The sequence below is a fragment of the Dreissena polymorpha genome, chromosome 3 (assembly GCF_020536995.1).
Source record: "Dreissena polymorpha isolate Duluth1 chromosome 3, UMN_Dpol_1.0, whole genome shotgun sequence".
Taxonomy (NCBI): domain Eukaryota; kingdom Metazoa; phylum Mollusca; class Bivalvia; order Myida; family Dreissenidae; genus Dreissena; species Dreissena polymorpha.
Window position 1 is genome coordinate 74,185,797 of NC_068357.1, and position 26,670 is coordinate 74,212,466.

General features: G+C 37.3%; 1 protein-coding gene across 1 annotated transcript; it reads left to right on the forward strand.

Moving 5' to 3' along the window:
• Positions 1 to 469: 469 nt before the first annotated feature.
• On the forward strand, positions 470 to 18,317 carry LOC127872335 (protocadherin Fat 4-like). The gene is made up of 17 exons (XM_052415667.1): positions 470 to 477; positions 2,626 to 2,786; positions 3,319 to 3,501; positions 4,311 to 4,450; positions 4,675 to 4,861; positions 5,172 to 5,345; positions 10,336 to 10,461; positions 10,918 to 11,088; positions 11,444 to 11,634; positions 12,156 to 12,253; positions 12,782 to 12,930; positions 13,325 to 13,503; positions 15,863 to 16,044; positions 16,422 to 16,571; positions 16,895 to 16,980; positions 17,223 to 17,246; positions 17,813 to 18,317. Exons 1-17 carry the CDS (start codon positions 470 to 472, stop codon positions 17,842 to 17,844), a joined length of 2,241 nt encoding a protein of 746 aa, XP_052271627.1. The 3' UTR covers positions 17,845 to 18,317.
• Positions 18,318 to 26,670: the final 8,353 nt, after the last annotated feature.

The following is a 26,670-nucleotide window of genomic DNA, read 5'->3' on the forward strand; positions in this document are numbered from 1 at the left end:
TGTTTGCGGAAGTCCGAACTAAGCATGGTGTGCTTGCATTTCCAAACTTATTTTTGGAAACACCGTAAATGGCTTGGGATTCCAAACGTCGGCTTTCAAATGCTATTGTGATTATCTTTTATATTACTATCCAGTTACAAATAACATCGTTGGTTTTTTCAGTCACGAAGAAAACGACTAAAATTATAACTATATAAAAACAACAACGAATAGCTTCGGTATATACATATTTCATATTTTGCGACATACATTTTCAACAATCTTTTACTTTACGTCAATTGACATTTTTTTACGGTTCACATGTTCAATGTTGTGTACAGTACTGTAAGCAGACGAGAAATGTCTAGTTTATTTAGCTTCGGCTTTACAAGTAACTTTAAGCCTGAAAAATCAATGAAAAATGCACAGAAAAATCATCCGAAAGTGCCAAAAAGTGCGAATTGAAACGAAAACGCAACTTTTTACCATAATGGAAAAGTGAGTTTGAATGGTTGAGATATGATGAATCGTTAGGAGCAATGTTTAATAATAAAATATTGGCACAAATCTACATGAAGACTTTAATTAGATTTTAATTACTGTAATATTTTTGTTAAATGTGCAAAAATAAAAAAAAGGTTTTGTGGTGTATCATTTTGATCTTTATTAAAACATATGTGGTTTACAGTTAATGGTTTACAGTTAATGTGATATTTCATGTTTGGGCAATTGGCTTTACGTTCAGGGCAAGTAGATTCACTAAACATTGTTTTTTATATCTGTAAAAAAGTGTCGGGTAATCGGGAACAGACGTGCCGTTGTCATTAAGATTATCGGCTAAAGAAGTGTCCATGGACATGTGGCATCCGACTCTGTAAAATTTGAATAGTCCTCAAATACGTTAGTTTACTACAATTAAGTTATTGTTATGCACATTTTGATCTTTTAAAACGAGAAGTGAACACGTTCTTGATATATTTCTTAGCATTTTTATTAAAGTTGAAATGTGTATCACCATCCACTACGATTTTAGGTGGACTTGTGTGTTCTTTTTTCATACAATCACTCGTTTTCCGCGAATTACTTTCTTCGCAAGACGAAGTGCTCACCATTAGTTGGCTAAACAATGTTCCGTGTCCGAAAACCCAATGAACATAAAATAACTGCGAAAAAGCTGAATAACTCACCTCTCGCGCATGGCTTTTGTTGTTCTCTGTTGTCGAAGTGCCGTCCGTTATCAAAGTATCCGCATTACCGGCGTGATATTGGTGGTTATGGAATTGTCCAGTCATTTTAAGGCCATTTTTGAACTTTTGGCCTCAAAGTGTGCCCTTTATCTGTAAGGGAAGTAGACGCGTATCACACATAATTCGCCGTCATCATCATCATCATAATTTTCATCATCATCATCACCATCATCATCATCAGCAGCAGCAGCAACATCAGAATCATCATCATCATAAAATAATATTAATGATAATAATAATAATTTTTATTAGTATTATTAGTATAATAAGTATTATTAGTATTATTAGCATTATTACTATTATTAGTATTATTAGTGTTATTAGTGTTATTAGTATTATTATAATGACAATTATAAGTATAAGGATACGGATAAGGACGATGTTTTATGTCGAGTAAAAGCTTATGTTTTTTGTGACATTACAATAAATACTGCCGACGTTTGTCTAGACTAGTTATACAGTAGTTCTGCTAGTATGATACCGGAACAAAAACGCTAGAAGCGAAATCGGTTTCTCGCATTTGTCACTGCGGGGAATCACGTGATCACAAAAGTACATCGTACGCACAAAATGGCAGAAAAAAGCTCTCGCTTAATGGCATATATGGTAGTCTTCTTGGACCTTGTGAAGTACAATCTGATCTCAGTTCTGAAATTTAAAGATATAATAGCATACAGTTGACAATATAACAGCAAATACATTTTTAACACACTGAATAAACACACATTCACAGATGGGCATGAAGGATTTCTTTGTCTATTAATTTTTGTAGTAAAATTAAAAGAATACCAGCGTCATAAATAAAGTTATTGGCTGATCACAGATGTTATTATAATTTTATTACGATTAAAAGCGCATTCAAAGTTGAAACAGAAGCAGTTCAGATGATGTACTCAAAACCGTTCAGACGACGTACGCAAACAAAAAACGTTTAGACGATGTACTATTTTTCAAATTCCTCGCCACATATCTAAAAAAGCTTAAACAACGTGCAAAACCTTGTACGAAATATTCTAAGCATGTTACCAAGCAAAAAATGTTGTATTTATTTCGTTGTTTGTCGTCTTGAATAGCAAACACTTCAAAATAAAGTATGTTCAGACGATGTACAATTTTCATTGTTTATTGTTCCTGAATGTTTGAGAAAACTACAGAAATCTAAAAAAAACGACAATTACCAAAGTACATAAGGCGACTAAGCGGGTACTCTGCGCATAGTTATCATTTATTTTGATATTATAAAATATGAGAAACCTTGATATTCGTCATTAAGCGAGAGCTTTGTCCGCCATTGTGTGCGTACGATGTTCTTTTGTGATCACGTGATTCCCCGCAGTGATTTGTAGCATGTGTTGGCGGCAGAAAAACAATCTGTATGTGCTGTAAATTTTGTGTTCAGGTATTCCGCTGTAGAGGTTATTCCATCGCAGAATGCACCTACCCTCGCCGACACTAAGTACATATCAGGGGACGCGATCACCGATGTGGGGGCTGAACAAGACTTTGCGGGATCTGTTATCAACGGCCGCGAGTTTCAAATAAACGTCGAGCAGACCGCACGTGAGTTGAGCGTTATTTTACTGAGATGGAAATAATTCAAAATAAAAAAATGCATTCACATGCGATATAATTCTATTAAACTGTACATAACGTTTAGTTTGATTTGAGTCCAGTTACATACAACTGTTCAACTCAGATTTTTGAAATCGGGTTCTTAGTAAATTGATCATTATGTATTTCGTTAATTCTTACATTTAGAGCTATGTCTATGTCTGAATTTAAGCAAAGTCTAAGACTGAACGATATTGGTGATAACGAGTCTATGAGTCAATCGTCCATGTATTATTTTATCTTGAAAGCGCGTTAACCCTTTGCATGCTGGGAAATTTGTCGGCTGCTAAAATGTCGTCTGCTGAATTTCTAAAATTAGCATTTTCTTCGATTTTTTTTCAAAGAATACTATAAGAATAGCAGAAAGTTTGGATCCTGATGAGACGCCACGTTCTGTTTGCAAAGGCCTTCAAAATCCTGTTCCAGCGCTAAAAGGGTTAAGTTATGATCACCAGCGGCGTTGGTCTTAATATCATTTCAGCGAACATGCCCGTATTCGGCGCCACGACCTACACTTCCGGCAGCAGCACGATACTGGACACCACTGCCGGCGGCGTCTTGATAGGGACCGTGACCTACACTGACGCCGACGGCGCCAACACGACTAGCATCACAATGGGCTCGAACAGCTATTTTACTTTCGTAGATAACAAGAATGGAACCGGTTAGAGTTGTGCAGCGCCATCTGGGAAAACGGGGCTTATTGAATCTGTGTGAAGGCTTATACAAGACGACAATTTACAGCTGAAACTGGATTTTTGTTTAGAAGAGACTTCCTTTAAAAGAAAATTTTAATAATAGGGAAAGTGTCGTCCTGATTTACGCATATGCATTAAGCCCCGTTTTCTCAGAGCGAGGTTCATATTAAAGTAAAACAGCAGTAACACTAACCTGATACTGTGATATGCGACAAATCCGGTTCTAGTAGAAGAGGCAAGAGTATTTTTTCTCACTTTAAAAGAAGCTGGAATGGGTTTAGAATGCAATGTCTTGGTGTTCGCAGCTCGTCAAAATCTAATGTTAAAATTCTAATAAAGTCTTGCTAAATCTAATATAAGAACACACAATTGTGTTACGATTTAAGGCACTTAAGAGCTACATTACATCACAAAATTCGAGGAAAGGAGAGTTAAATTCGTAAGTTCTTGTTTGCGAAGTAAAGTTTGAATAAAATTGTTATCGAATTACTCTGTGTTCATGGTTGACACCGAATTTTATATAGCCAACAGTCGTATTTAAAAGAAATAATAAATTGAAGAGTGTAGTGAAAACGGGATCAGTTCCCATCATTTCAAGGTGTTTGATACATGTATTAATAATGTATAACACTATTGACAAAAATCCAGCGTATGTGCATTATCGTTTTTTTGCACAGAATTGGTGCATTCGCAGAGATCTTGTCGGTACAATAATAGTTTCAACTCAGTTCTGAGGAACTGTTTATGGCACAACAATCATAGATAGTTTTTTCAGGCTCCGTTACAACCACCACCAACAACATTACCTTCCCGTTCTCGGACCTATCCGGAACCACTGTGACCTTGAACTTCAATGCCACGGACACTTGCGGAGACACAGTTCCGGGAACGATGCCAATCATTGTCCAGAATATTGTAAGTCCGTCCAGAGGCGTTTACATATGTTGGGATCGTAGTAATAATTTGAAATATATTATACATTCATAAGTCAAGATTTGGCAAGTACAATTTGCAGGGTAAACCCTTTGAACGAAAAACAACAACATTATAATGAGGTTTCCCTGCTCAACACGGTCAAACTATAATAGGTACGGGTTGATTGCTGTATTCGCTCTTCTTTCTTCGTATTCTCAATATAGAAACCGACGCTTACGGGTCTTACGCCAGGCGTAACGACGTCAGAAACCGTGGACGCTGAACGTCAGATTACTAAGTACACGTGCTCCGACCCGTCAGACAACGTCACCCCCAACATTACAGTCAGTCCCAGCACTTCACCGGAGTATTTTGTCACGCGCTTTTTGTCGGGTACATCAACAAATGGAGGTAATCGCGATCACATTTATAATCAAAACGCTGAATGGGTAGAGAAACTGTTGCCGAGACAAGAAAATGAAGAAAGTAAAATATGATTCTAACGCCTTGCGAAAGTATATTGTGCACATGTAACCGTAACAGCTTTTGTACTTCGCAACGCGTTTTCTCTGTTAAGTCCAATAAAATACATTAAATTTGTTAAGCGGAATGACCGCATCTATTTGTGATTTATTGACTAATAGCTCTCATCACACATATCAATACAGGACTATAACAACACGACGTTTTCCAATTTCTTTTTGTCATCGTTCTTCTCTAGTGTACGAGATAATTCTCCCCACCCAGTCGGCCTCATGGAAATTCGACTACGACAAGGTCAACTCGTACACGATCGTGGTCAAGTGCTTGGACGGCAAACCCTTAGGTACTGCTTCCGCCACCTTGGTGGTCAGTCTGACTCCAAACCAGCCACCGGAAATCACCAATCTGACACGTAAGAATGCGTACAACGATCGGATAAAACCCGGCTTATTATAATACAAGTGTGGTTTAAACGGCTTGGTAATACTGTTACGTTTTTTAAAAATCGATCGCTGATTATAACACTTCAATAAATGTTCACGAGAACTGATACAGAACGGTTACAAATATTAATTTTATAACAAATTTACCCCTTTTCATGTGGCAGTTGGAGACTCAATCGAGGTACCGCAGACGACATCCAAGGGTGAAGTCATTTATACTATTCTATATACTGACCCTGATCCAGACGACACCGTCAATTTTACATTTACCTGTAATCCACCAGGATGTCCGCTCACAGTACTTGCTTGTAAGTAACGTTGGAAGCGTCGGCTTTTCCCCAACCCTCTGATCTTACCTAATGCACACTGGGTTCTTTGATGGTTTGATTGTGTTATATTTATTCAATCCACCCATCCAAGTGACACGTGCGCTATGAGGTCTAATTTTGGTAGGTTAGTGTCCGGGGATTTGGGCAAAAATCATTGTACATTTACATATTGGTTTATTTTATGACAGAACAGTTGGTATACATTGACGCATCATGATAACTTTTTTCCCGTACTCAAAAAAGATTCTAAACTTTGAGATATATCTGTTCAACACGAATGTTTATCTCGGCACCGATAGATCATCAAATAAATTACTGAGTAATTGGCCTCAACTGTTGAGAAATGCTCTTTGAATTATCTTTACTTTATCTTAAGTCAATTTTACCGGTAGCAAACACTGACTAGTTTCCGATCTCAAGGTGATTTCTTTGATTGTTTATGAAAATGATTTGTTTTTAAATAATTTTTTTATGTATAATTTATTCCACCTCCATACATTACAATACGTATTGTTAGTTTACATATTAATTTGTTTGTATATAATGATTTAATAGAGTTCATTTTAACTTGCTTGATATAAAATAGGTATTGCTAAACTAGAGGCAAATTAAATCCATGCATAACATTATATAGATACAAACATACACACAGACACATACACAAATGCCATGTTATGACAGAAAGGACTTTTTATAAAAGTTAATCAACAGCAAACACAACACAAATACACCCAGATTATTTTATTGATCTACAAATAGCTTTACATCTGCCCAGTTTAATAGTTCCTTTGCTTGATATTTTGTTTGAGCTTGAATTTCTCATGCTAAGCAAACATTATTGTTCAGCCCTCTTATTAAAGGTAGTAGACCATTTCTCGTACATACAAATATTACTTTTTAGTTTCTATGATAAGGGTATTTATATCAGTCATGTTAATGTTTGTATTTCCAAATAGGATTGCTTGACAGGAAATCTCTGTATATTTTTGCACATTATGTGATCCTTAAAGGGGCCTTTTCACAGATTTTGGCATTTTTTAACTTATTCATTAAATGCTTTATATTGATAAATGTAAACATTGGATCGTAAAAGCTCCAGTAAAAAATCAAGAATAAAATTTAAAAAAGGAAAAGAACATTGCCCGGAGCAGGTTTCGAACCAGTGACCCCTAGAATCCTGCCAGAGTGCTGAAGTAAAAACGCTTTAGCCTACTGAGCTATTCCGCCAAGTACACTTACTAGTAGTATTTTATACCTTATATAAGCAATCTTCGTAGTTTCACAAAATTTAACGACAAAAACAGAACTCTCCAAATTATTCAATCGTTTCGCGTTGCAACGCTTTATAATTTTTAGGTTTTAAAATCGTCAAAAGATGCATATAATCGCTATATTAGACCATGGTAAATGTTCAGTATTACTGTTTCCTCACAAATATCATAACTAAAACGAAAATTTGCGAATCTGAAACAACTTTTTTCAATTTTGTCAATTTACCAAAGCGTGAAAAGATCCCTTTAAAAATCAACAACATAATTTACAATTTACTATTAAAGCAACACACCTTGAAATGAAATACATGTTAATCAATACATATAGATGCAATTTGAAAGTGTGCAAAATTGTAATTAAATCTATAGCCTAGTTAGCAAGTAATGTATTTTTTTTTATTTTAAAACCGAAAGTAGGATTTCTATACGTGTACGTCCATTTCGACAAATGCGATTATTTTTAAGTTTAAAGCGCAACAAAGACGGATTTCTAACTTGTAACAACCAGATATATTCTACGATGAAAGTTTGACTGTGTGGTTTCCATGATAATCCAATAAAGTTATAGACTGTCAAATTACACATATTAGTTATTGAAAGCTATACCTGAAGCTTTCGTCCGTGTACTACGGAATTCATCAGCAGAATGAATGTCTACTGTTGGGAAACATTAACACCGCTAATTGTCGGGGTGAGCGATGTTAACGTATGGTCCCAGGTGTGCGAGAGTTGGTAGCGGCCCCCGTCCTTGTTTAGAGCCGGTCTTAGTGCACGGATGTAAATAGCCTACTATTTGGAGTCTATCCATATAAGATTTGTTTTGTCATATTTAATTTTTAATCCAGAACATAAGGAAAAGTTATTTAAATGATCAAAGGTTCACCAAAATGATATGCTTTCCAGATTTATTCGGATCTTTATGTGTCTTGCAAACAATGTCTTTTTCAAGGTTCAGATGGCAGTGGCACTGACCTCTATGTACTATGTCTAGATATATATTAAAGTATTTTTACGAAGAATTATTTAGTTTCAATACCGGAAGCGGATTTAATCGATTGAAGCGAACGCAAAAAAAATCAAAGCTAATAAAAGCGATAAGAGTTTACGAGTGCTAGGTCATTTTTTTAGTTTTTAGCTGTACACGCTTGAATTGTCTCCTATATACGTGTTCGGTTCCGCTCTTGAACAATTTCACGGGCTTAATGTCAGCGTACACGTATTGAAGTGTGATATTTCTTTTTATCCCATTTTCAACGCGACATTGACGGTATAACACCTTATGAACTATACTAGCCTGTATTCAACACTGTGGGATATACCTGTCACGTGCACGGACTACTTTTTACATTACCACTGAATGATTTTTCATAATTAATAAAGTCGAGAAATCTTAAGCTTCAAAATAATACGACCATCAACATTTAAATCTAGTCATATGACATAATTTTTCGCAATCCGTATAATGAATTAGCTGATTGATGGCGTCATAAAATGACACTTATTTCCCTAAAAATTTGACGATTTATTATAAACGCGACTTATTTCACATGTACATGTACTGTATATCGACATACGGTATTTGAATTGTCAATTAATCACATTTTTCCTTATTTCGTGTAATGTGCATTGTTTATAATCCATGCATATACTTTGACATTTACAACAAGCCATACAAATATCGTACAATTCAGAAATAATATGCAGTTTTTGCTATCCGATTTAATTCACGTTAAGCATAGAGCTGTGTAAAGTATAAGATGGTAAAAATAGAACCACACTGGAATTCGGAACGTCCCATTTTGTACACGGGTATTATCCACTGATTTATCTGTTGTGTAATGGAATGTTTTTCTTTCTTTGTGTATTTATATATTAAATTATTTTCTTGTACACAATAAGGGCATTTATCATAGACAAATAACATTGTGCAAATTTAAACATAATTATGTTTGTATGCAGAAATCTGCAAATGCGTCCGAGTTTACCAACGGCTATTATTTGATAAACTGCTCCGGTTTATTTTAACAGCAGTAATGTACATAGGGTACATGACGTAGCGTGTGACGATTAAGAAAGTTAATCGAGTTCATAAATTCATTTGAAAATAGTGATAGGATGGCATAAGGGTCTTTATTTAACTATGCTAAAATAATTATTAAAGACCATAGATGCAAAATCGCCAATTATTGAGTTAATTGGATTATTAGATGGATTTTAAAGGATAATTAAAGGTAAGATACTAGTTCGAACGTGTTTTGGTTTTTGTTTGTACTTTTGTCGTTCCCTGTTCTCGGGGAAATGATTTTAACATGGGGCCATTGATGCATTGGATCAGTGATTTTTTTACCTGTAAGTCCTGCATCCTGGACTCACAAAAACCTCTGGGGATGCAAAGTTCTGAATTATGTGAGTCCCAAAAATGCATTGAAATTTCTCAAAAAAATAATATCGTTTAATATTTGGACTCATTCTTTCAATTCGTGGACTCATAGATTTGCAAGTTATCGAGTCCCAGGACTCAGATGAGAAAATTTGTAAAAATATCACTGTTGGATCACACACGGCATACCCATAACATTTTATAAAAACACGTTCTGCGCGTCCTTAAATTCGTCGTCCGAATTCGGAAAACGTATTGCCCGGCATATTAAGTCACATGTGTCAGTCGCTGCAATTGTCTGTTTACTCGTCGATAGTGTACATGTAGAATCTATGTTGACATCGACATCATTTTGTCAGGAGCAATCGCCGCCATATTGGATTTTGATCATTTTCTTTCGAAAATAAAATGAATTATAGTAAAGTAAAATCTTCTTTTCGCGGTCGTAATGTGTTGCAATTCGCATTCTGCGTAAATTGAATCGAGGCATATGGTGATATTTTTACTAGTTTTACAGTTTGTGTGTGAATTTTTTGAAGACTATTTTGCGTACCAGAACAAATACATTTATATCACTACGCATGGTTACATTCGTTAGATTTTAAGCGATTTTTAAGAATGAATTAAAATAATTGTTAGGACAAGGTTATTAGATCTAGTTATGTTAAATGTCACGTTGAAAAAAAAATCAAATGGGATAAATAGAATACTAGGATTAGCGTTGAATACAGAGAAGTTTATGTTGCTCGGCTCGAACACCGAAAGCGCTCGCCAAGGCTCGCGCTCCCGGCGTTCTAAGCCTCGCAACATAAACTTCTCTGTATTCAACGCTAACCTAGTATTCTCTATGTCTACTTTTCTCGATGACTTTAGAGAAAGCAATATATTCAAAGAAACGGTGTATTTAAATATTCATGCATTCAGTTCTGGTTTATGTTGGTGAGTTATATATACTTAGCACGATTTTTTTAAATCCCAGCCGGGGAAGTTCAACTGACAGACGACATGTCGAACGCGAACGCGAATGCATATGACGTCAAGATAACACCAACTGACAACCAGAATAACGTTGGATCGGCGAGGACGCTTACAGTCGTAGTTACAGGTTCGAAAGTAAACTTATTCCATGAATCATACGCGCTCTTTTAATCGATGTTGACAAAATACCGTAAAACCAAACTGATAAACATGTCCTTAATAAAAAAAAATCAAAAAAAAAATCACATATACTTATGGTATTTGTTAACCTACCTACAGGTTCTTAAATACTTGTTTATGACACCCGTATGAAACAATTTATTGTTAAAACGGCTAGGCTGCACCATACAATGCATATAAACTTGAGAGAAAATATTATTTATGTGAGTGCTTACGTTTCTTGTCTTGACGTTACCATATGTTAGATGTTAATTATTGGAAGGGAAGGGGTTCGTGTGACGTAATACATGCGTTATTGCAAGAATTATAACATGAGAGAAACATGTTGGTACTGTCACCGTTTCCCTGAGTTTTAAATATTTTAAAATGTGTCCATAAACATCAAAATGATCTGCGATTTCAGACCTGAACAACGCGCCCTCTTTCTCCAACCTACCACAGAGCGTCCCGATAGACGAGAACGTGGTCGTCGGTACCACCGTGTTTACGGTGTCCTTCACCGACCCCGACGACGTCAACACGCACACGTTTACGCTGGCGGCGTCATCTTACTTCCAGATCGCAATACCGACATGTGCGTTACAACGCTTGTAGAAAAAAAACTAGTCATACGTACACCCGGTATAGCAGATTGCATATTTATTTATACAACTCGCATGCAAGATGTCTCGTTTAGTTTTAATCAAAATAGCAAGTAAATGTCATGTTGTCACAACCACCCACGCCGCCATCACGAATGCAACTAACATTACCTATGCCACTAGTGCTACCACCACAATTACCACCAACACCAGTGCCACCACCACCAACGCTAAAACCACCGCCATCATCAGCCCCGCAACCAACGATAGCACCTGACTGATTCATAATTAAAATATAATAAAATACCAATAAATAATAGGTAGATTTATAAATAATTGCGTTTGCAGCGGGAAACATCACCACGAAGTCAGCCATCAACTATGAGACGCTGGGTGGCGTGTATTCATACGCTCTGAATGTCACCGTCAGTGACGGAATTGTGACGGTGACGTCAACGGTGACGTTCACAATCAATGACGTCAATGAAGCGCTTGTATGGAACGCGGCGACCTACAGAACCAACGTACAAGACGGAGCGGTAGGTGACTCCACCAATATTGCTACCAATACATATCTCCACTTTTCCTTTTATCTTGATATGAATACAATTTCTTATATTAAATAGTTATACTTTAAGCATCAAAGGAAATGAATAAACATAATATGTTTTGCCTCTTTTGCAAAGCGATTGCATTTCAAAGAAGATATTCAAACACATTTGAATACCTTAATAGAGGGAATAACTATGTGGTTTACTTTAAAACGGCTTAACATAAAAAATATCACCGGTAGTAAAGTGCAGCAAAAGTTATTTTTTTATTTGGTCAACTTGATTACGAAAATAGTCAAATATTTATATTGACATACATATACAGAAGTCGTTTAGTCGCTGATGCGAGTATATGACGGCTTTTTTGTTTGGTTAAGGTTTAATCACGCAGAGGCAAATATTTTTAAAGGCTCAAAGCTCATACCCTGCTGCTGAAAAATGTCATATTGTGTTCAATTTTCAGAAAATGCACACATTTGAGTGTTTACCTTTCTGATGGTTTTCTTCAGGCCGTGGGTACTGTGCTGACTGACCCTGGGTTTGCCGTCACAGACGAGGATACCGACGACACGTACAAATGCTTTTTGAACTGCGGCGTATCCGCAGGGTACGTTATTTTTGTAAGCCTCGCTCTGTGAAAAGGGGGTGTAATGCATGTGCGCAAAGTGTCGTACCAGATTAGCAGTCCACATATGCAGGGACGACCCTCTCCGGTTTTATGATTAATTTTCGTTTTAAGAAAGCCTCTTCTTAGCAAAACTTCAGTTTAGTCGGAAACTGCCGTCCCTCATCAAACCCTCTTTCCACAGAGCGAGGCTCATTTCTGTTGTGTTCATACGTCCCGTCTGTCTTCGCGTAAAGGTAGTTCATTTAATACAGTGCAGCAATGAACTATGCGTTCCGATTTTGGTGAGTTGTGAATTAGTATATCCTATAGCTGAAAAGGAATGATTTTGAATCATTGTGTACATTTACGAGTAACATAGCCAAATGATCTAAAAGTCATCATCAATATCACCATTATTATCGTCATAATCAACGATTTACTTGAAGTCAATATGTTCTTTTTAAAAGTCATCTAAGCATAGTCTGGGTCATCAAACAAAACATTAATGCATATTCTCGTATATTTCAGTTATTTTTCTATTAATACGTCAGCATGCGATCTTAAAGTGACGTCAGCATACAGCCTGGATGCCGGACTAACCAGTCCAGTCTCATGTCTAGTGACCGCAGTGGACAAGGGGTCGCACACTGCCACGACCACTCTTATCATCACGATAGGTAGCTTCTCATTTGTTGTCACTAAACTAAATTAATTTTTCATATAATTTCTTTCAATAAAGAGAGCTTATATGTGTTTTGAGCAAAATAGCAAACGCCACACAGTAGCCTCCCCTACTGCACTGGTTTCTTCCTACACGGAGGGGGGGGGTGTCAATTAATAAACACATTACAAATGAACGATATTAATATCAATATACTCTATAACATCGTTGCGTTTCTAAATACACTTTAAGATGGTTAACCGGCGACAACGCCCATTAATGTAACACAAAATATATGCGCCTGGTCAATTTCTAAATAATTTAATAAACATAATGTTCTGTTTGGCAATATAACATTAGCCAATAAGCTAGATATATTTAACCCATTTGCACATTTGTTTACTTCACAGACGACGTCAACAACTATTCGCCGACGTTTTCTCAAATCTACTACGACTTTACGGTATCGGGATCCGCCGGAAGTGGTACATCCGTCGGCACCGTCACTGCCACCGACACCGACACTGGAACGTTTGGAACGTTCTCGTACACTTTGGATAAAACCGCATTAAATGGCAACTACTTCACGGTACTATAATGCTAATGTTCGATTGGCTATTGACTTACTTGACTTATTTTGTGAGACTCCTATTGGAGCATAGGGCTGCAACAACACCACGCACTCTGTTCTGGGCTGTCTTCTTAAGCTGGGTCCATGTCATTCCGGCGTCCTTCACTTCGCTCTCGACTGACCTCCTCCACGACTGTGTTGGCCGTCCCACTTTCCTTTTTCCCTGTGGGTTCCAGCCTAGTGCTTGCCTTGTGGCGTTGTCGACTGGTTTTCTAAGTGTGGGGCCTATCCATCCCCGTGTTCTTTTCTTGATGTCCGGATCGACAGGAATCTGGTTAGTTCTGCTCCATAGGTCTGTGTAAGAAATCTTCTCAGGCCACCTGATGTTTAGAATGTGGCGATAGCACTTGTTGACAATTGTCTGTATCTTGTTGGTGATGGTGTTGGTAACCCGCCATGTTTCGAACCGATAGAGGAGGACTGCTTTCACGTTGGTGCTAAAGATGCGGACTTTGCTGCTCTGGGAGTTCCAGATGGGACGCAGGATGTTTAAAGCTACCCTTGCGTTGTTAATCCAGCTTTTAACGGTTTCATCTGCGCCGCCATCAATGTTGACCACACTTCCTAGGTACACATAGCGGTCCGTCTCTACCAGATCTTCTCCCCGCAGCTGCAGTAGCTGGTGTTGTCGGTTGTTCATCCTCATCAGCTCTAATTTCTTGGTGTTGATTCTCAAGCCAGCCTTCTCTGCCTCATTCCGCTAGCCGCGTTAGCTTGGGCTGTGCATGCTGGTGCTTGTGTGAAAGGAGGCCGATGTCGTCCGCAAAGTCCAGGTCCTCTAGGTATTTGGTAAAGGTCCACTGGATGCAAGTGTTGCTGCCCTCTGTGGTTCTTCTCATAATCCAGTCTATGACGATCAGGAAAATTGTCGGCGAGAGAAAACAACCTTGCCTCACTCCTATCTTTACTGTGAAGTGGTCTGTCAGCTTTCCATTGTGGATGACCTGGCAAGATGAGTCCTCATAAAGCTGCTGGATGATGTTTATGAGCTTTTGCGGGATTCCGTAGTGTTGCATCAACTTCCAGACGATATTCCTGTCTACGCTGTCAAACGATTTTTTAAAGTCAACGAAGGTCGTGTACAAAGGAGACTGCAATTCGATGGTTTGCTCGATAATGATACGCAGAGTGGCGATATGGTCTGTACATGATCGGTCTTGTCTAAACCCTGCATGTTTTGTTCTCAGCCTCTTGTCTAAAGCCTCCTTCAGTCTCTATAGGATGATTATGGTCAGCAACTTGCTGGGGATGGACAGCAGCATGATTCCTCGCCATTTTTCGCACTGAGAAAGGTCACGTTTCTTGGGAAGCTTTACCAAGTACCCAAGCTTCCAGTCAGCTGGCACTTTCTCCTGCTCCCATATCTTCGCCAGGTAGGGGTGCAACATCTCTGAAGCTGCTGTCGCATCTGTCTTTAGGGCTTCTGGGGGGATGCCGTCAGGGCCTGGTGCCTTGCCGTTTTTCAGGGACCCGATGGCTTTGATGAGATCTGTCTTGGTTGGTGGATTTGTGTTGATGCATAGGGGTTGGTCTGCTGGTGGTATGTCAGGAACTGTTTGCGGCGGTGGTCTTTTGATAATTTCTTCAAAATGTTCCGTCCATTTTTTCCTTTGTCCCTCATCACTTGTGATGATTCTCCCATTCCTGTCCTTGACTGGCTTACTCGGATTGAAACTCTTCCATGGCAAGGCACGGGTTATCTCGTAGACTCTCTTCATGTTGTTCTGCTTCGCTGCTGTTTCTGAATCTTCTGTAAAGTTGTGTGCAAATTGCCTTTTGTCATATCTTGCGCTCTTCTTCACTTCCCGGTTCGCCTCCCAATACTGTGCTCTATGGTCGGATTTCTGTTGTTGGTCACCGCATCTGTTGATTTTCTGTTTCAGCTCCCTCCTCTTCTCTATCTTCTCCCATGTTCCCTTCGTCATCCATTTTTTTTGCTTACTCACTTTCTTCCACAGAAATTTGGTGCATGTCTATTGGCTATACAAGATATTTACTAGGTTAAGATTTTTATTGTTAAAAAGTACGGCGGTTCCCCTCTTGTCCCCTGCAACGTCTGGTTGTTCGAAGACGAGGATACTCATACTAAATAATGTCTTATATGTCGCGTTAAAAAAAATTAGTTGCCGCTCACTTGTACACATAAGAAAATAATTTATTTCTCAAAGTAAGCTGAATCAGTAATGCCGAATCGAGTTCACCAGCAATTGCATAACCAAAGGTAAGACAATAAAAAGAAAATAAAGCAAATGATATAATACCTTTAAAAATCACACAGCAAACTGACTGAAACCAACGTAACAACATTTATGCACAGGTGAACAGTGCGACTGGCGTCATTAGTACCACAGTTAACATGTTAACCGTCTGCAACTGCTCCGGGAGCACCCTCACCATGACAGTGACGGCGACGGACAAAGGCGGTCGCAACGTAAGTTCACAAGTCGTCGTGTACGTTTCCGAGGCTACCACTACCTATACAACTTCCACTACAGACAGGTGTGTAGTGTAAATCGTATACTCTTTTGTATTTATTATGCCCCAAAAGTTCCCATTAGTTTATATAGTAGTTTCATCCTCCGTCCGTCTGTCCATTTGTCCGTTAGTCACGCTCCTTTTGCGGATTATAACTCTTTTTAGTGTTTAAATTATTATATTTAAAATTTAACTTTGTAATAAGAATATTAATAAAATGCATGGAGAGTTTGTATGGAGTTATATGGACAACAAGTATGTCTACAATATTTATATAGCTATTGGCCTTTGTTTAATTTAGCCCCAATAGTACAGAAGCTAATAAAATGAAACACCATATAATAATAAAAATGTGAGAAAATGTAGAGTACAAAGGCAACGAATCTGTTTTTAATGATTAGATATCGAACCTTTTTCGAGGACACCAGGAACATCGCGTGGTTCTCGGTGGCTATGGTGCTCCTTGCAGTGATAGCGGCGGTCACACCTTACGTAATGGTCAAATACGTCTGCGAAGGACCCGCCCTGTGTAAAAACCCATGCAGACAAAGGTAAGTTTCAAACTATGTGGAAACTTTTATACTATGCATGTAATTTATGAACATGTTTTTACTTGATTAAAATAAGCGCATACGTTATTTCAGCGTTTAAATATACTGGTACATGTAATAGATTGTGTTAAATTATCTACTGTCATTGGAGGTTAAAATGGAAAAAAAATCGATATTTTTTCGCCATGCGTTTTGGGATATACCTCGTTTTATTTCTATTGTCAAAGTTCCTTTAACAGCACTATTAGATCGTGTCTGCGAGCAGTACTGATCTAGTTTCACATGCAACGTTTCACATGAAATCCATGCTTTCTCGCTTACAGGCATATGCGCCCCTACAATCCGACGCCCCGGGAGGTGTTCAACCCATCACCGCGAACGCCACCTAGACCACAGCTTTTACAAAGCAGTTTGTATAATGAATATATCGTCCTGATCATTTTGTATCATTATCTTTACCGCCGCCGCCGTCATCATCACCATCATCATCACCACCACCACCACCACCATCAGCATCATCTTTTTCTTCTCCTTGTTCATTTTCATAATGACCTTAATATTCAACATTACCAGCAACATCGCCGCCATCGCCTTTAGGATCATTATTATTGTATTTAACACTGACGAGTCAATTTTTTATTTGTCTTTCAGTTCGGAAACCACCCCCACCCAAAGGTTAGTTTTAATACTTTATCGGATTCTGAAAGATTTCCATAGTAGGGATAATTAAAGACCTAATGCGAAGAAAAAATCTAATCATGTATTTTTCCCCCGAATACATACTTACAATCATTAATAACTTGTACGAAATGTGCCTGCTACGGACGCTGGTCTGTGTCCGATTCTTTATCATCTAAATGACGTTAAATTTAGAATCATAAGACAAAGGACGATGCTTGTTATGTTCGTCGTTGCTGATTAGGTTTTGAATTTTCTCTGACATCTCAGACATTGAACTGGATACTCTCGCGCAATTAATTTATCATATAAATTATACGTCCGTTATGTGGTGTTATAACATTCGAATTTAACCAAAGTTCCACAGTATCAATAGTAACGTTTTTCTCGGTACAGATTTATGTCGCAGTTTCAGTAAATTTCAGCTTAAAATAGATCACATAAATTAACAGAAAGTTCATGAGTTCCTAGCCAATTCACTATATCTGCAGTTCCAGTTTTGCGAAATCTCTCCAATCGTTTATAATACTTCATGAGTCATATATGTCTTTTATATTTTTCAGACAACCAGTTTTGGCGGAGTGAGAACATCTGACTTTAGTGACGTGATGATGAACGTCAGGCAGTACGTCTCTGCGGACATGACTGACGACTTCGATTCATATAAGCAGTCCTATGGTGTTTTAAAGTAGTTCTTGTGTTAAGTTACTTCTAAAGAACCTATTTATGCAAAAACTAAAATTGTACCAACCTTAAACTGGCATGTCCAGTCATTCTACCATGAATTATCGCGTACCAATTCTTATTTGCTTTAATAAAATTTAAGTAACCTTGCATACGTAACTTTTATGGAAATCATACCGAGTAATATAGCAAAGTGCTTAGTTACTAAGGTACTCGACATAGTCTGTATAAAAATCTCTCAAGTTCTATGCTATACTGTTCACACTCTTTTATTGCATATGTTTGTTTTGTTACTTGACGATGTAATGTCCTTTCCTTCATTTATCTATTGATATGATTCTAAATCACTCTTTCTATATAGTAAAACGGATATGAAATTCTCAATCCCTTTATTGATTTCTCGAGTCATATGATACCCCAATGGGGGAGGGAGGGAAATATTGAAGTCACTTTTTTCCGTCGTTCCATTCCAACCGTCGATTTGTCAGTCAGTCCCGAAACTAGTCCAGACTGCAACTTGCGTCGCGCGAAAAAAAAAACATGTGACTACCTTCAAGATCAAGGTCAGATTTTTAGGTCAAACGTCAAAATACTGCGCTTGAGTGTTCACAGTGGACGTTGACCGCGTAATACCTTAAGCATTCATTAAATGATATTTTAATAACTTTTCGCAAATGTTCATCTATCTCTCGAAAGAACCACATATTTTAGATGAAATATTTGAGGTTCAGGAACCGATATCCGCTCATTAACAATGGACTGCTGAGGAAAAGTATGCGTGAAATATGTTGACCGGAAAACCAAACAATCACACATGTTGAGTTCTCGCGTGCATACATTATCAACAATATGTCATGTTCATTTAAGGGCATTGGGTTTATGAGAAGAAATTCCGTTAAACTGCTGCGCATGTATGCCTTAAAATTGTATGTATTTATTTTCAAACGTTTGTGGTCAAATCCGTCGGGCAGATTTACAATTTACATCACCAACCTTAATTCGCTATGTAACTTTTAGGACGTAAAACCGTACGCTAGTGTCAAGCCAACTTCAGTGTCCACCTTAAAAGTGCGTCATATACCATGATTTTGAACACCGACGTGCGTTAACCTAGGAAGACAATGTTTTCACCAAACTTTGGTAATTAACACCATATTGCGTTGGATGTTTGTCGTTAACAATATTGACAAAGTGAAAAGCATTGGTACTTTACGATTATCAACATGCTCATAATCATCATATTCGGCATCAGCATCATCTGAAATGAGAATTTTCACTATCAAACCAAAATGCGTTCATTTTCACTAATTATATATACCACTGCTATAATACCGAATGAACTTTGAACTCGGAAGTTCGGTCGACACTAAAGTGTGGAGTTCCACAGCCATCTGTCGTGGTCGTACAGACCAGACAGGCTTAACAAACCTAGCCACATCCAGTGAAGAACCCAAACCTGAAAATAATTGTGTCTTGTTCTAAGAAAACTGGGCATAATGCATGAGCGTAAAGTGTCGTCCCAGATTAGCTTGTGCAGTCCGCACAGGTTAATCAGGGACGACACTTTCCGCCTTAATTGGATTGCTAAGAAGAGACTTCATTTAAACGAAAAATGTCATAAAGCAGAAATTGTCGTCCCTGATTAGCCTGTGCGGACTGCACTGCTAATCTGGGACGACACTTTACGCACATGCATTAAGCCCAGTTTTCTCAGAACACGACGATAGATTCCCAATTGTAGAATCTACTGCAAAACTGTATTGAACGTTTAAGGTGTGTACTTTTTTTGTCTGTGAAGCACAGCATTTAATGTTGTATACGGACATACGGTATATCAGCACTTATGGAATTTGATTCCGCATAATAGTAATTCATTACGATGCTAGATTTCGAACTGAACATATTATCAAATATAAACAAATTTTGAACTTATCCGTATAAGATATCAAAACAAAACTGGCAGATACTTTTCCCCTTTGTTATCAAATGCTTGTTTTCTGTAATATTAGTTACCCATAAATATGTATCAATTCTTGCTTTATTGGAAATTAGCTCTTTTCATGCTTGTTTTTTTTTTTAGTCCATTGTGTTCCCGTCAACTGCATTTTAATCAGTGTATTTACACTATGCAATCTTATGACTGGTATTCAGCTCCGACTGGACGTTTCCTCACAAATATCATAACTAAAACGAAAATTTACGAATCTGAAACAACTTTTTTCAATTTTGTCAATTTACCAAAGCGTGAAAAGATCCCTTTAATGCATTGCATTTCAACTCGCGAGGTATATCGGGTCAATTTGCGGCCACTGTGTGTGAATGTCAGAGTTTACATACAGGTCATCGCTGCGTCTCTACCCTATGTGCTGATCGGAGTTCGCGGCCAGGAAAATAATCGTTACATAATAAAGACGCTATAGCGTGAACTAGGTGAACTGGAATTTTCTAGACCAGACAGATGTTAAATGAAGATATCCAGCGATATCATATGGTGTGTCAATAATAGATTCTTGATGTGTTTTACAACAATACCATGATAAATATTATTTTTAATTAATTTAACAAGAGTTATGCCATCATATTGACTAATGAATTAAGCATGAGCGCAATGATTCTCGATACTGTTAAAAATCGAATCAAATAGCAACGCCAGACAAACCACTAAAACAGGTTTGTTCGAAGAACGCGCGTATAAATATTTAAAATATATACGGATACTTCGCGTGTGGCCGGTTGACTCATATGTTTTAATTTCACTTCCATTCTTCTTTTGGTTTTCTGTTTTGTATCTATACGTTTATGACCAGCAATATGTAATAATGTAAAATAAGCCGCGAAAACTCCGCGTATCATCCCGTACTGCGTTTGCTGCAGGTAAGAACTGCACAGAAAAAGACATTCGCTATCTTTGATCTCATTCATTGAAGTCTTTACCTTTCATTAACTGCAACCACAATCAACGCCGTATATCTTTTTTAAAGATATTTCTTGTTTATAATACGAGGATTGCATATATAAAATAAAAAATACATTTGTCATGGTATGAGAGCGGATGGTCTTATGGATAGAGCGGTAGACTTTTGCTCCATGGCTCCAGGGGTAACTGGTTTGAGCCCCGTTGAGGGTTACTTTTTTAAATTCTTTAATTGTATTCTTGTTTTTTTACTGGAGATTTTTAGACCCAATGTTAACATTTATCAATATAAAGCATTAAATGACAAACTTTAATACATGCCAATATCTGTGAAAAGGCCCCTTGAAACCTAATTGTTTCATTGATGTATTGTGTAAAATGTATGAAGGAGTAAAACTATTACTGCTTGACGCACCATGAAACTTGTTATACAACCACATTGCTTATGTTAATGACATCACCTTGAAATCTGAATTTTGCACGATTTTAATAAGATTTACACGATTTTTTTACGAATAAGGGGTCTGGGTCAGTATTTCCATATAAGCCTCGTTCTGAAAAATTACCGTAATACCTGCGCGTTAAGCGTCGTCCCAGATCAGCCTGTGCAACCCGAATAACTGAATCAGAGATGACCCTTTAATGGAATTTTTTGTTTAAAATAAGTCTTCTAAACGAAAATCATGCTTTGCGAAACATGTTGTCCATTAATAGCCTGTGCGAACTACACAGGCTATTCTGAGACTTCACTTGACACACATGGATTAAGACAAGTTTTCCCAGAACAAGGCTAATATACTTCTATAACCTTTACAATTTAACAGTATCACTTGAATTTAAATTAGGTGCTTCGATAACTTGTTATTTTTAAATCTTTATGAAATCCAACTATTTTAATGATATTTTTGTTCCTCATTTTAAAGTGATATTATGCGCATTTTTCACTGTTGTATTGAGCTGAAAAGAATTATCAGGTCAAAAGAGTTAGTTCAATATATTAACTACGGAATACCGTTAGGGCCATCGTGGTTACACATTAAAATCCAGAGGTCGGGAAAGCGAGAACGCGAGAGTACGATGACGAGAATGAGACAATACGATGACGACAATGCGACAATAGGATGGCGAGAATGCGGGAACCCGATAGTACGATGGCGACAATGCGATGGCGATAGTACGATGGTAACAATGCGACAGTCGTCAACGTATTGTCGCATTCTCGTCATCTAACTATCGCGTTCACGCCATCGCGTTCTTGACATCGTATTGTCGCACTGTCGTCATCGTTTTGTCGCATTCTCGTCATCGTACTCTCGCATTGTGGCCATCGTACTATCGCACAGACGCCAGCGTATTGTCGCACTGTCGTCATCGCACTATCGCGTTCTCGCATTTATCGCCAGCGTGTTCTCGCATTCTCGCCATCGTATTGTCGCACTGTCGTCATCGTATTGTCGCATTCTCATCATCGTACTCTCGCGTTCTCGCCCTCTGTATTTTAATGTGTAACCACTATTGCCCTAACGGCATTCCGTAGGTAACTGACCAATTATCTGCAACTCATCTTGCTAAAAGCTGTTAATAAAAATATCATATGCGATATTTTACATGACTGTACAGACCTCAAAGCCGAGCGGACCTGTCTTTTTATTAGGATCTGAGTTAGTGTTCGTGTGTCGTTTGAACGAATCTGCACTAAAACTAAATTTAGATTCACATCGTACATTTAATCATAGCTGTTGTCAGTTGTCAAAACGAAAGTACGCTTGATATTTATATGTATTAATTTTCTCTTTCCGGGACATTGATTTAGTATGTTGATGCATCATTAACAAATATAAGTGTATATGAAGTGAAAACACCAAAAATAAACAACGGTTGCGATAGAAGCCTCTAAACATAGCATATACTGTAAGATGCGCATAATATCACTTTAAATTACTGCGTCAATTAAAATCCTGCATGCGTTGCATCATTATTGATTATCTTCATGTTTATTAAACTGAAAATTAAATGGCATTTATGAAAGATTTTCAGCATATAATAACATATTCAAAATTGCGCGTTTAACCGGCAATCCTGTGGCATGTGTCGATGTTAAACTATCTCTTGTTCATATTACTCACACTTTATATTGTTTGAATATTTTTTGAAAATTTGGATATTAAAGTTTAGAATAATAAACTTTGAGACGGTGATTGGACAAAAATGCATATAAATCATATAAGAAAATGTTTGTACAATAGTCCAGTCAATCTAGCCCAAAAATAGGCTTAACCTCAAAAGCCCCCAAAAAGGCTTAACCTCAAACAAATTGCAACAGAAAGTATGATGACTGATTACAGCATGACCGCTTTTTTTTCTTAATACATTTTGTCGGCTAAACAAAACAAGCAGTGTTCTTTAAAAACAATAATTAATCAAGTTTGGATCTTGATGCCCTACTTTCAAATTGTTGGTTCTTCTGTAATTCATCCTGGGAAATTATATTTTGATTTCAATACGATTTTCTACATTCCACATGAACGAATTCGCCGGGTCTGTCAAATATGGTATTACTTTGTTGTTTTGTCTTGCTCCGTTTATCGAACTGCACCATTTCTCTGTAAGCTTTGCTGCTCTTTTGCATCGCCTATACAGATGTTGCAAATTATGCACAGTTCCTTGTTACTTGACATTCTGAAATGAGACAAAAACGTGTATACATATATAAACAAAAACCCTCAAACTTTTAATTATAATAATTTAGAGCCAGTTTTGTCATATTTTTTTTCTAGCGAAAGTTAAATAACAAAAGATTTTATGGCATGAATAGGCTTCCGTAGTTTTTTGTTTTTCTCGCCACCGCTATAAATCGTTTTTTTTTAATAGAGGACAATAGCTGTATCAATAAAAACATCATATAATGACATGTTAAGAATAAATATGACACAAAACACAAAAGGAATGATTGAAGCTTCTTTTTAAAACGATACATTCATTTTATTATTTTTTTTTAGATTGTCATCAATGTGAAAACTCGAAAACACATTAAGCCTACATTTTTCATTTACGGACATTCCGTACCGTTAAAACCTGTATGCGCTAAAATATTAATTATTTAATAAAATATATTTATTGACTTATCTTTCTCATTCGAATTAGTCGATTTAATACAATTTTTCGGCTTTTAAGAAATTATCGAAACCCATGGCGTATCGATCAAATGCAGACGATGCTATTTGTGTGTAGATCGGGGTGTATTTCTACGGTAGTTTAGACGGTTCACAAAATATCTTTTAAAATGATTCAAATAAAATAATAAATTTTAAAACTTTCCCCCACATGAATTTTTCTAGATTTTTTATATGATTAATATATAGTGGATATTTGTTCATGTCAGTGTAAGATCGTTTGTTATTTCACGAGTGATCATGGAAAATATATTTTCACGAGTGGCGCAGCCTCCAGTAAAAAATATTATTTTTCTATGATCACGAGTGAAATAACAAACGATCTTACACTGATATAAACAAATTTTCTGTTTCTTGTATGCCCCTTTTTCAAGAAAATAATTAACAGCTGTTTTCCCTTTTGCTGAAAAGTTACCCTTTCTCGGAGTTTCTCCCGTGGCGTGCCTCAATACATTGATATGACGTTATTCCAGGGAAATTCTTCAGATAAACTCTTTTACAATGTAAACAAGCAAATTCGTTGAATTGATATCCCCCGCCAATATGCTTCTTGACACAAAAGTGTTATATTTGACACTCAAAAAAGCATTCTTTTCAAGATACAAAGAGCCATAACTCCGTTATTAACAGATGGTGTACAATGCCATTTGGCGTGCATCCTCCTCCTATTGATATACATACCCATATCAAGAAGTTTCATGAAATCCGCCAAAGCACTTCCAAGAAATGGCTCCGGACACACAAAAAAGCTTTTTATTTTCAAGTTACAAAGGGTCATAACTCCGTTATTAACAAATGGTGTACAATGCCATTTGGCGTGCATCATTCTCTTATCCATATATATACTCATACCAAGTTCCAATGAAATCCGCCAAAGCACTTCCAAGATATGGCTACGGACGGAAAGACGGACGGACGGACAACGCCAAAACAATATCCCTCCGCCTATGGCGGGGGATAATAAACGGTAAAAAAAGCATACAACTAAAAGAAAACGTGTTGGATTCGGTGGAATATCGATTTCGTTCACTCGTGATCATATAAAAAATATAAACAAGGATATAAACAAGGGAAGTACATCTTGATATGATAATCTAAAAATAGAAAAAGGAATTCCGAAAATTGTTCTTTTCATCGGTGAACGAACAATTGTGTTATCTTCACTGATCACTGTTATTCCACTGCCAAAATGTCATATTTTATCACGAGGTATAGATCTAAAAGAAAATGCTTTAATCAACATATTTATGTACTCAGAAATTCTGTCGCAATTAGTTTGAGGTCAAAGTGTAGATTGACTGGACTACAATATACCAAACAACTTATGCCTACCGCCAACTTCCCATAAAACTACTACTACTACTACTACTACTACTACTGCTACTAATGCTGCTGCCAGCAGCAACAACAACAACTACTACTACCAGAACCACAGCCACCACTACTACTACTACTACTACCACTACCACTACCACTACTACTACTACTACTACTAATCTACTATCTACCACGACATTCAGGGGCGTTCCTAGGCATACGGCAGTACACCCGTGCGTATGATTCAGTTTCAAACTTAAAAAAATGAAAACTCTTTAAATTCTAAAAATGCAATGAAAAGTGAGGGCTACGGTGGTTAGGGGTATATTTATGTAAACAAGCAAACAAGACTTTACCTTTATACTTTTTATGGTCAAAAGTATATTTGCTGTTGACAATGCTTAATGAAATATTTCCTTTTATCAGTCTTTTTCAAGCAAGAAATTGATGAATAAAATTGACAAAACGAGGCTGAAAGATAACACCAAAAAGCACCATCTAGATGAATTTTCCAAAATTTCCTTGGGGGAGACCCCCCCCCCCCCCAGCAGGAGACCTCCTGCCGCACCTATCCCCCATTTGCAGCTTCGCTACTCGATCTCGATAGTGCGTATAGCTGAGATAGCCTCATGAGCGCCCCTGACATTTACTTCTTGATTCTTGACACCACCGCTGACGGGATTCACCAACGCTAATGGTGAGCATTTCTACCAAAGACGTCTTCGAGTGCGTTGATAATGGCATCGGAACTGGTATTCTGCTCTCTATATCCTCGATGTATCTAAAATCGCGATGTATGTTCATTCGCGACCATTTTTGTTTTGATTCGAAATCTCGCGAGAGGTCACGGTTCGGTGATTTTAGTGACGTCACATTTACTACAAAGTGTACTCGATCGTATTTGCTGTAAAAAATGAAAACATGAGATTTAAACAGGTATTTATCACTAGGTCTTCGTAGATGTACCAAAATTTAACATTTTTTGTTATACCCATTTATATTACCATGGATATACAATATTTTCTTTGTTTATCAATAACTTTTTTTTTACTTTTTACATGTCGGCTGCAAGTGTTTACGTCCATGAATGAAAGTCACGTGACTGAAATTTTATAGTAAGGCCAAGCATCTTAAAATATATGGTTTTTGAAACTCACACCTGTAACACCATTTTTTTGTTTATTTTAGAAACACCCACAGCCCATAAGGAAAAAATATCGACTTTATTCACCATCTTCTTTGATAAATGCTTTCAAAGCAGTGAAAGATGATGGAATGTCCGTTCTCAGAGCATCCAGGACTTATATGGTGCCAGAAAACACACTAAGGGACA

What these genes read in the sequence shown, in the direction of transcription:
- LOC127872335 (XM_052415667.1), top strand. An exon ending in GGAAATCACCAATCTGACAC is followed by an intron (nt 5,346 to 10,335) that starts GTAAGAATGCGT and finishes TTTAAATCCCAG; the next exon opens with CCGGGGAAGTTCAACTGACA. An exon ending in CCAACGTACAAGACGGAGCG is followed by an intron (nt 11,635 to 12,155) that starts GTAGGTGACTCC and finishes GGTTTTCTTCAG; the next exon opens with GCCGTGGGTACTGTGCTGAC.